The 12500-nt window shown below is 36.0% G+C and overlaps 1 protein-coding gene across 1 annotated transcript in view; it reads right to left on the reverse strand.

The window, feature by feature from the left end:
- Positions 1-12500, reverse strand: part of LOC145263820 (uncharacterized) — a 114582-nt gene that overhangs the window by 29868 nt on the left and 72214 nt on the right. Inside the window, exons 10-11 of the mRNA XM_080120886.1 lie at positions 6063-6218; positions 1671-2162 (exon numbers count right to left, since the gene is read on the reverse strand). Coding sequence (XP_079977012.1) covers positions 1671-2162; positions 6063-6218 — 648 coding nt within the window. The remainder of the gene's footprint in view (positions 1-1670; positions 2163-6062; positions 6219-12500) is intronic.

Genomic DNA, 12500 nt, shown 5'->3' on the forward strand with positions numbered 1-12500 from the left:
CATCTTTGTCACACTTAACATATCCGATTTTTATGAAAAGCTTAAAAATATCATTAATGATAAAACGAAATTTTAAATAAAATTATTAAACATCCTACAAATATACTTAAAACGCAAGTCAATAACTAATTACAGCTAATAATTATCAACTCTGTGAAATAATTGGAGACTATAAACCTGGTTACCTATATGGCACAGTCAAGATACGTAAACCTGATTTTCCACTCCGACCTATCATATCCCAAATTCCTATCACCGTCTATCGTCTAACAAAACCATTAAACGAACCTATTAGCCAGTATATTCCGAGCAAAGATAGTATTAAGTCCACGCACGAACAATGCAAATATTAAAATCAATGCAACCAGAAAACAAAATAATTGCTTCTCTTTACGTAGACAGTTTATTCACAAATGTATCTGTAGTAGAAACAATAGATATAATTATTAAGAACATTTATAATAATCTATAACTCCACCACTTAAAATTATTAGAAGAGTATTAAAAATTACTATAATTCTGCACTGCAGAATTACCCTTCTATGACCCCCAACGGCAACATATATACTTAAATAGACGGAGTGGTAATGGTATCAGTCGTTGGATCGACCCTAAGTGAATTCTACATGGCTGATTTAGAGAACAAAATATTTATAAATAATATAAAGCCCCCCCCCCATATATGTACGCTACGTGGACGACATTCTTATTTTAGCTGAAAATAATGAAAAGATATACCAACTACAGTACCTTTTTTTAAAAAAAACTCAATTCTTAAATTTACAGTAGAGTTGAATAATAGTAATAAAATTTCATTTCTTGATGTCCTTATTGACGCATCCAATAATACTTTTAACACCTCTGTATATAAAAAAAAAACCAACAAGCATAAACTCCAGCCTCCTGAACTTTAAAAGTGAGTGTCCACAAAGGTACAAAATATCCATAAAAAAATTATTAAATCGCGCTAAAATGATATCTACAAAAAAAGCATTACTAATTGAAATAAAAAACATTAAACAAGTACTCATCAATAATCATTTTCCTAATTACATTGTGATGAACAAATAAAACGAATGATACAATCCCTTGAAAACCTTAATAATAATAATAATAATAATAATAATAATAATAATAATAGCCAACACTGCAATGCAAGCTCCATTAATATATTTTATCAAAATCAAATGACACCTAACTTCAGAATCGAAGAAAACACAATCAAAAATATCATACGTAGATATGGCTGATATATATAAGAGCTACGCGAGCCTCCCAAAATGACCTGGACGTGTCTTAGAGTGTTTTACTTGTTAGCTTTGCTTTTTAGTAAAACTGAACTGATTCTCCAAAATCTCATTCTTTTAATTATTTTCTGAACAGAGAGAAAAACAATCACACTATTTGAACGCATTTGCATTTTTAAAACCCCTGAATATTTCTACATTTTCTATGAAACTCCATGGGCCGGATCTGACATGCGGGCTTAAGTTTTGAGATCCCTGCTCTAGAATATTGTCTAAAAACAGTTTTCATGAAGAAAAATGCGCCTCTAAAATCTGCTACCCCCCCCCCGATTGGAATCCCTAAAGAGCGTAGATCGGAAATATATCCGTTAGATAATATTAATTCATGGCTATGTGTTCCGAAAAATTCCGAAACTTTCTTACCTTGAACTATGCCACGGACAATCGTTGCTGAACCCCAAACTACGACAGCGAAAAAGATGGCGCCCATGATGAGGGTGAGGACTGCAGTCATATGGGTTTGCACTCTGGTGCTGTATCGGGTGCATGCTATAGAATAGACAAACACAACGAAAGTAAGCGGAACCGTCGTATACAAATAAGGCACCTCGAACACGAGATCAAGACCGGCTGTGATCATGACGATGGCCGTCCCGGGGGTGATAATATTGTTTAGGAACATGTTTAACATGTAAAGCACGTAGCAGAGGCTGAAACAGGCGTTGGAGCGCATCAAAGACCAGAGGTTTTGAACAACGAGGACAGCATTGGCAATGTCAGACAAGACCCAACGACGACGCTGCTTCAAGAATTCTTCAAATGTGTCTGGACAGAAGGTGTTGTTGCGTGCAAAGCAAGAATAACGCATGTACCATCCTTGGATCATGAGAAGAGTCGCCAACCAACGGTCCTCGCCTGGAAGTATAAAGTAAAACGTTACATGTAACAGGTGTAACGTGTGTCTCTCTTCTCTTTTGGGGAACGTATATAGTGGTTTTCATGTTACTATAGGATTTATTATTTACTAGCATGCAGGTGGTTTGGCCTTGCCCGGTTGTTACTTACACTTAAATATATTTTAATTCATGCAGATTTCATATTTATTATTTTAAAGCCAATTCTCAATTGAATATTATATTGTACCTAATATATAGTACTGATTTCAAAAGTTAAAACATTGATTTGAGTGCTATCTGCTAGAATCGAAACCAATGCATTTAGCGATCCATTCGCGTTCCCTACGGTTTGAGCTATCGACAGATAGACGAGAAAGATTTTAAATTAAATCATTCCAAGCGATGAATGAATTTTCGCATGCGTAAAATTAACAGAAATATGTCGACAAATTAAAATGAACAGTTTGCATTTCAACTTGCCATATTTCTGTAAGCGTTATTCATCCATCCAAACGAAGAGTTTACTCGTTATAAACCATCCTTGGTGTATGATTACCATTTCGTGTTGATTTCAGTGTTATGTGACCAGTTTAGTTTAAGAGTTTATCAGTTAAATATTCACACAAGACCCGCACATACATGTACTATTTTATTTATATAGATTTCGCTCATTAAATACTTCTATTTTCATTGCTGTAATTAGATGTAATTTGCAATTAACTTTCTAAGTTATACGTCACTTATTGACATTCTATCAATGACTCTCAAAATTTGAACTTCCATCCTTATTTTATACAATATCTACATCTCCTACTTCTGATCTATGACTGTCTGCTTTCTCTCATCTCTCTCTTTCTCTCTCTTTCTCTCTCTCTCTCTCTCTCTCTCTCTTAATTTTAAGATTATAAATAGAATAAAAATAAAAATTGTCCCTATGGCAATTAAGATGAGATTAAATAAAAGCATGCGATAAAAGGATGGATCAGCATCATGTCTGTTTAATCCTGCCATAAACCAACCTCTACACCCTATTCGAAACAAGATACCGCTCTGTGTCCCCCTCCCTAATCTAAGATAAGATTCTATTTTTGTAGGTAATATAAGAGAACGATATGTATCTTGAGTTGAAATTTTGAGGGAAATTTTTGGCCTGAAAACGTAGTCTCCCCAATAACGGGGGATTACAGAAATATGTATGCACATACGTAGCCATTAATATTTGTATAAATAAATTATATATATATATATATATATATATATATATATACATTTATGTATATATTTGTATATATATGCATATATATATGTATATGTATGTATATGTATATATATATATATATATATATATATATATATATATATATATATATATATATAAGGAATTTTGCTTGTGCATGAGTTCGTTCCCTATGGACCGATTTTTATGAAATTTCACACGAAGGTACTTTATGTACGTGACTGTGTTCTTAGATAGGTTTTGTATCGGAATGTCTTCGATAAGTATCGATAATCGAAAAAAATCCGATGAAAGAAGGAACAGGCGATTTTGACTAAAATTAACGCCTTATACAGCCTAACATCACCAGTGCATTTGAGAACTTTTAGTATCACATAATCAGAAAGGACTAGACAATTAAATCAACAGTAGGTTCTTTGATATTACAGGGGCGCGTTCGAAATAAATGTTTTTGTTTAAAGTATAATTGAACCATGGCACTTTACTGCTTTCATTTTAATTTTAAATTCGAGTCATTATCATGGCACAAGCAGAAAGGCCAGCCATATAAAATCAACGGTAAGTACTTTAATATGACAGGGGTGCGTTCGAAATGAATGTTTCTGTTTAGAGCACAATTGAAGCATGATACATGACTTTGGCATTTTAAACTTTGATTCAAGCCTTTATATATAAAAATGATTTTAATAAAATCAACAGTAGATTCTCTACAGTGCAATGTAGACTATGATGTATTGTAGACTAAGTCACCGCGAAGAAGCACAACTAGAGCAGGCAGCGATTTGATTGCAAAATTGGCGATTTCATAGATTTCGATGACAATAAAAATATGGCAGTATGAAACATTTGTTGATCATCATTCGATTCCGGACAACGCCAGGTCTTCCTACTAGTATATATATATATATATATATATATATATATATATATATATACACACACACACACACATATATATATATATATATATATATATATATATATATGAAGCTGAACGTCTGTGTGTGTGTCTGGTCACGAATAGGCTCTTATATGGTTAACTATTATAGAAACCTGATCACATATAATGATAGAAGATGTATCGAGACACAGGAATGGGTATGTTTGATCTGGCATAATGATGATTCATTAAAATTTTGGGGTCAGCGTACGCGCCTGGTCCACAAAGTATGGAAATAAAAAAAATTTAAAAAAAACGTTTACAAGTGTTTTTGATATAGATGCACATAATACTTTGATAAGTATGTTTTAACTTAAATAGGGATGGTATAATAAAATTGTGGGGTCTGCGTTCGCGCCTGGCCTCCATAGAATGGAAATAGGCATAAATTTTAATAAAGACTTTTCATATCTATCTGCATAAGTATACTTTGATAATTATGTTTCAGTTTGAAGAAATATCGCATAATAAAATTGTGGGGTGTTCGTTCGCGCCTGACCTCCGTAGAATGGAAATATGTCATAAAGTTTAACAATGTGTTTTAATATAGATCCACAGAATATTGTAATAAGTGTTTCAGTGTGAACAGGTATGGTATAATAAATTATGGGGTTTATCTATTTTATTTTTACTTTCATCATATTTTGCTTTGGTTTTGATACCCCCAAATTCGAAGCTATCTCTTTACAACCCTATCTTTTCATAACCTATCATACTTTCATAGATCAGAGTCCATTTTCTGTAGACTGTTTTTGAACCCAGTCAACGACGGGCACTTTTGCTAGTATATATATATATATATATATATATATATATATATATATATATATATATGGTGCTCGATTATAAAGGAAAACTCAATATAGGAGCATAATAGTTATTTGAATATGATATGAGAGATTTAAAAAAAACATCTGTGCAATCAGTTTCAAATTTAATATGAAAGGAACCAGTCTATCGGGCTCTTTTCAGCCCCTGTTTATATCTGTTTCGGCGGAAATGGAAATGTCATTGTGTCTTTGTAATTACGATATCATTTTATCTTTATTTTATTTTATTTTTATTTTATTACATTTTCACCCCAAACAAGGCACGGTGCCACTTTGATGTAGGGGGCTACTATCAGGGACACGAGTTTCAGGGACACTATGTAGAGAGTTGAGCAGCAATATGTCTGTTCACATTAGACTTGGTATAGCAGGAAACCGGAAGGTAATTTTAAAGTCTAGTAGAAACTATTAGAGTAGAAGGCTTTCTTATATCTAGGGATCTCAACTGTGTAGGGGTGGGACTTTGCTGATTGTCGGGTTTGTCGAGGGTATTTACGTCGACGGAGTACCAGGGCTTATTTCTGTTTTTCCTTACTTTTTTTATTAGTTTTTTTTTTTTTTTTCGGTTTTTATTTTTCTCAGTTTATAAAATAATTTAATATTGCTTCCCGGCAATCTTTTAAATGCGAAACTTCCGGTTTAGGAGGGTAGGTTCGAAGAAAACTGGAGTTTTGAAAACTAAACATATTTTTCAGTAATATTTTTTTTTTTACTTTGAATCAGAAATTAAAAATAAATAAAGATCCAGAAAATCCAGAACTTGAAACCCATTAAAAAAATACTTTAAGAATTTATGTTATTATTCAGTATTACGTTAAGAATTATCTATTACATGCTAGAATTATGATGTTCGAAGATGTTAAACAATTCTTAGTTTATGATGACTACGAAACGAAACAAAACCTATCATACCTGTGTCCTTGACGTAAACCGTGAATGGCGTTCGGGTCGGTGTGACATATTTATCCATCACTTGCCGCACGGCCGACGCACGATAGAGACTAAAACATCCGGGGCAGCACATAACTGAACCAATCACATTTTGGGCGTTTTTTATCATCCAAAAGTCTGCAAGCAAAACATAAAGGCATAACTTATAAAGCAAGTAAAAGAAATCAGTTCGAGGAAGAGTAAAAAAAAAATTCCCTGAACAAAACACGTTTGCACTACTTTTTACGAAGATTAAAACTAAGATGTAATGATACTTAACCTTAGGTATAGAATCCGTATTTTAATTTTGATTAAACGCCATTATAGTATTAAGACTCTGGAAAATGTTTTAGATTTAAGGCTTAAGTTTAAGGGGCCTTAAGAAAAAATTGAAATTTAGGGAATTCAGCTTAATCATTATCCAACGGCTTCGGAACAAATACAACGTAAACTTGTAATATTTGACAAAATTTCACGGATAAGACTTTTTTTTTACATGGGGGTCACCACTTATCAAGGTCCGGAGACCACTCAGGGATAAGGGTTATTGCGTGTACAGTAATCAATGAGATAGTATTGTAGTAATAATTAGTATTGGAGATTTGATAGAGTGTTTTACTTAAGGGGTCAGTTTGTCAGTAATTTGTTTATGTTGGATTTGAAGACATCCAAGTTATAGTCAGGTGGGAAACAGACAACGGAAGAGAGTTCCACAGTCGTGCACTTCTGAGAAAGAAGCTCTGCTCATGGAATCTGCGTTTGGATGTAGGCACAGATAAAGAGTGGGGAAAATTATTGACAGTAGTTTCAGCCGGACGGGTGTTTCTCGTGAAAGATTGGCAACGGGGGACGAGAGATTGGAGCTCAGACGAGCACTTTTCATGGCAATAACGATAAAATAAAGACAGGCTCGCAGTGTCTCTTCTGTGGGAGAGAGGCTGCAGGGAAGAAAAAAGGGCATCCTCCACTAAGCTACGAAGTCTATTTTGTACTCTGTCAAGGCAGGATAGGCTGTTTTTAGTAGCTCCTGCCCAGATGTGACAGCAGTACTCCATCCTTGGACGTACTCGTACTTGGCTTTAATACAAATAGAGAATTGCATCTGGAGCGGTAGAAGGATCCCACCATTTTCCCAGCGTCCTTGGCAACAGACCTGATGTACTTGTTCCATTTCAGATCAGGAGTAAAGGTCAAACCCAGAAGCTTGTCTAAACATGGAGCCTCCCCAAGACGAGAGCCATCCATTTCAATTGATGCCAGATGGGGATCAGAGCGTTGATGATGTAAAGATAGAAGCTTGGTTTAGATGCATTAAAAGTGACCAGCCACCGCTTCCCCCACTGTGCCACGCGCTCAAGACCAGAGGAGAGAAAATTAGAGAGAACTTTGTCATTTACGGCCTTTGATGTGTTGCCATAGATGGTTGTGTCATCAGCGTAGATGTCAACGAATGATTTAAGTATATGTTTTGGGAGATCATTGATGTAGATCAGGAAGAGTGTTGTGTCAAGGATGGACCCCTGGGGGACTCCAACATTAACACTGTGGGCCTCTGATTTCTGCCCATCAACTACCACTCTTATGAACCTATCAGAGAGAAATGATTTAATTATTGAGAAAACATTTCCAGTGATACCGTAGCTGGAAATCTTGTGAAGTAGGCCTTTATGCCATACCTTATCGAAGGCCTTTGATATGTCAAGAGCAATTCCCCTGGAAATGAAGCCTTTGTCAAAAGATTCACTAATCCTATGAGATATAACCGTTAGCACATCTGTGGTAGATTTTGCAAAGCGGAAACCATATTGCATATCACTAAGAAGGTTGTTTCTGTTGAGGTGGTTGACTATTTCTTTATTTAATATGGATTCCAACAACTTACTCATGACACACAGGAGACTTATTGGTCTGTACTGAGAGGGAGATGACTTTTCACCTGAATTCTTAAATACTGGACATACTGATGAGGTTTTCCAGGGTGTTGGGAAGCACTTCTCCTTAAGGCAGTGCTTAAACAGTTTTGTAAGTATGGAGGCAAGTTCTGGTTGGAGCTTTTTCAGCACTATAACTGGAATGCCGTCAGGGCCAGTTGCTTTACTGGTATCAAGGATCTTGATTAGCTTGGCGACCTCACGCACAGATATTTGTATGTTGCATAGCGTGTTGTCTGTTATAGGGGGAAATTCGGGGAGTTGATGGCCTTTGTCGCATAGGGTAGAATTAGCTGCAAAGTTCTTGGCAAATAGTCTGGCCTTGTCTGATGCTGACGAGATGACCTCAGGTCCATTGATGATATTTTGGATAGAACGCACGCTTCTGTTCAAGATCCTGTTTGCTATTTGCCAGAACTGGTGGGAACCAAGCCGCTGCTCAGCTACTTTGGATTTAACAGATTGAGCATATAGCTCTCTTGCATTTTTTATTACTCTTTTACAGTGGTTGCTGGCAGTCCTAAAAGCAGCTTTAGTCTCAGTGCATCTATTACGTTGATAGCTATGGAAAAAGTGATTTCTGTGCGCGATGGCAGCAGCACATTCAGGGAAGAACCATGGCTGGCTGTTAGGTTTTTGTTGGAATTTTTTGGATGGTATGAATCGGTATATGTCCACAATTAACCATTCGGTCAGGTCTGATACTATAGAGGACACATCCTTTTTAAACATGGAATGCAGAGGTAGGTCAGATATGAATGTACGGAAGCTATCCCAGTCAGCCATGGAGTATCGATATACAGTACGGTGGAGAGGTACGTCTGAAGACTTATTACATTTCATTTTTATCTTAACTGCTACAACAGAGTGGTCGGAGGATCCCAGAGGAGATAGAACGGAACATTGTCGTTTACAAGGGCTTCTTGATTGTGGAACACATTATTATGGAACTGCTTCCATGTTGATTATAATTGGGTTATTTTCAAACCCAATGTTGACATATTTTTGCCATACAAAGAGCCTTAAGTTATCATGATATTTGCTGTTTGAATGGATATCGCTCAAGACAAAGCATGACGCTATTCAATGTAAGGTTGAGTTGGTTGCTTTGTTTTACGGCATATCAGCCTTTTTCGGGTTATTTAATGCCGAATCCAGTTATTTTGTAGAAGGTTTTTATTCTTCAATCTCTTTGTATATTCAATCGCTAGTTTGTCGTGTTTGGTTTAGTTTGGTTGTTTTATAGTGAATTTTGTTCCCTGTTCTGCAGAACATGAATGAGTTTTGCAAGGGGAGAGGGAAAAGGGTTACAGTATTAAAGTTTGGTACATTTTAAGATGGAAAACCGTTCAGGAAGTGTGAGAGATAGAAACAGAAAAGGGGAAATGGGAAGAAGGAAAAAAGGGGGAAAAAGGTGGGTTGTTGTTTTTGTTTTTGTTTTTGTTTTTGCAGAACGTAATTAAGTTTTGCAAAAGGAAGTAGAAAAACAAAAAGCATAAATGTTAGGTGCAGTTCGTCTCAGGAAACCAATATCTTCAGACAGCCTGATCTGGTGGCACCATTCGATGTAAGGAGGTAAAAAAAAATATACAAAAATACTATATCAAGGTAAAAAAAAAAATAGACAATGATGGGTGTTACATAGATAAATTCTGACCAAGAAAGCAGCAACTTTTTCTCCTTTGTCAGAAATATGTTCATGGAATGTAAAAACAAAGAACAATATAAAGAAAACATGATTTGCGAGGCGGCTGAAATTGTCTAATCTCCTGTTCGTACTTCAATAGTGTTCGTTTCTCGGGTGATATTATTCTGCCTCATTAACTTTAATCCTCGAGTGATTTCCAGCCTTGATAAGAATGCGATTACAAATATCCATAGACTTTTTGTTAATATATAGTTTCGATTCTATATGCAATCTTTCTATGTTTCGAAATACTGTTTTCATTTGAGTGTTATTTCCACAACGTTTCAGCTAATGTAACCGTTGACCTTCAGGTGTATCTTGTGAAACTCGGGAGTCTTTCTCTCGAACTCGGGAATCTTTTTGTCGAACTCGGCTGACAGAACGAACGCATGCTACCCCCCGCGAAATATTCTACAGTTCATGACACGATACATCTGAAGAAGATCGGAGGTTACATCGACCGAAGCACTGTATTTTGAACTCTAGTCGTTGCAGATAAAAAGAAATGACTAGCAAGAAAGGATGAACGCAACATTATTTTTTTTTAAATTAATAAATGAAGCGAAAACATTCCTTGTCCATAACGTAAGTAAGTCGAAAGGCAATTTCAGCAAAGAAATTGTTTTATTCGAGATAGCTGTCATCAAGAATAGGGCTAAGAGATTTTTTAACACGTTTACTGTTGATGGCGAAGAGAGAGAGAGAGGGAGAGAAAGAAAGAAAGAGGGAGAGAGAGAAAGAGAGAGAGAAGGGAGAGAGAGAAAGGGAGAGAGAGAAGGGAGAGAGAGAGAGAGAGAAAGAGAGAGAGAGAAGAGAGAGAGTCGTTAAATCGAAGTGAGCGGACGTTTCGCATTTGATTTCTGGGGGTAAGTGGGCTGGCGAGCTGACTATAGTAAATAAGACTCATCATGGTAATGAGACATAAGTCAAGGTAAGTGTTCATTTGGAATTCGACTATGATTTTTATGATGATTTAAAGATTGCGATTAAAAATAAAATGTAAACATTTTATTGTTTGTATTTTGCGATATGTCGACTTGAGGAACATATGAGAAATAATGGCAGAATGACATAACAGATTGGGAGGGAAAAAAGAAAAAAAGAAAAGAGCAAGGCTTGGGGTCAAAGTATACAAACGTTATAACTTTTGCTCCTTCAAGCGAAGACTTGGGTGCTGACTGTGTATGTGAAGAATGTCGGTATTCTATTACAATAAAGTATACGGGGTGCCTTTCATAAGTTCCTAGATTTTTTACTTATGATCATTTTTATTGATAGTACACACACCAAACTCTAGTCCTCTACGAAGTAATCTCCTCCGGCTGCAATGCACTTGTTGTACTGCGCCAACAATTTCTGGAAGACCATATAGAAGTCCTCTTGTGTGAGCACGTCAATGACTCTCGTCACAGTGTCTTTCATATCCTTAATTGTCACATAACGACTGCCTCTAAGATTTTTCTTTTTTTTTTTTACACAGGCATCACCACATTATCAAGGCCAAGACGCCACTCAAGGATAAGGGTTAAAGAGTGTACAGTAGAAATTGGAAAATATTGGGGTCAGTGGAGTAACCAAAAGTCACAGGGAGCAAGGTCTGGACTATAGGGAGGGTGAGGAACGCTCTTGATGCCCATCTTGCTTAGATAGTCTGTGACTTGGATGGAGTTGTGGTCAGGTGCATTCGTGCAAATATTCCGCATCCCTCGTGAATAATTGTGTGCACAGTTCCCACACTGACATCAAACTGTGCACTTGTTATCTCTATACACACAAGACGATCCTCATCCATAAAATTCTTTATTTGATGTTCTGACTTTCTTATTCCTCCCACGCCTCTCATCATTCTTTGCAGACTCCTTGCCTTCTTTGAATTTCTTATGTCATTCAAAAACTGATGCAAGATGATCCAAATGCAGTCTGAAGCATTCCATACGTTTCTGTTGCATTTATTCCAAGTTTAAAACAGAATGTTATTGCATATTGTTTTTCTAAAGTGTCCTCACATCCGAACTGAGTTTTTAAATTCACCAGTTATGACAATCAGCCTTTAGTAGGGCGTATTCCAATTATCGTTGTAGCTGTTCATTTGAACTATAAATCATAAAAATTGGTCAATCATCTCATAAGATGTGTAACAATAGCATATTGAATTTTCAAGAATGTATGACAATTTTAAATGCCTTTACAAAAAGTCTGGAAACTTATTGAAGGCACCTCATATGTGTGATGAACTTGACACCATTTTCCCAAGCATTACCTCCTTTAAGGCACTTCGTAATAATGGAAAACATTTCTTGTTTTCGATTCTTCATTTTTGTCTAAAGCACTATTCACATTTCACGGATCAATAAAAAACAGGGCATAACGTGGATAGATTGTGGCACTATTTCTCAGTGCCAGGATTGTTAACATACTCTTCAGCATGGCCGGATGGGGATTTGGCCATAAGCATAGAGATACATAGAAATGCAATCCCAGAATTCCATTTCCTTGATCGATCTCTTTTTTTCGTCTGGACAACATGGGATAGCACGCACGTTTCTGTCTCTCCGTAAACGAGAGGAGGCACCCCTCCCTCTCAACACTAGTTAAGCATAGTTAGTTTAATAATTGTAGGATATGTAAATTGTATATTGTATTGTAATATATATTTTTTTAAAATAAATAGTTTAGATTATATAATATATTTGCAATTGTGTCGGGTGTCGTTTTTTTTTTTTTTTTGTGTGTGTCTGCCATAAATTTCTTCATTAAAGAATGAAGTTGCCCTGACGAAAAGGAAGACTCCAACCCGAATGC

This window comes from Euprymna scolopes, chromosome 39 (genome assembly GCF_053919585.1).
Source record: "Euprymna scolopes isolate OS-2025 chromosome 39, ASM5391958v1, whole genome shotgun sequence".
NCBI classification, from domain to species: Eukaryota; Metazoa; Mollusca; class Cephalopoda; order Sepiida; family Sepiolidae; genus Euprymna; species Euprymna scolopes.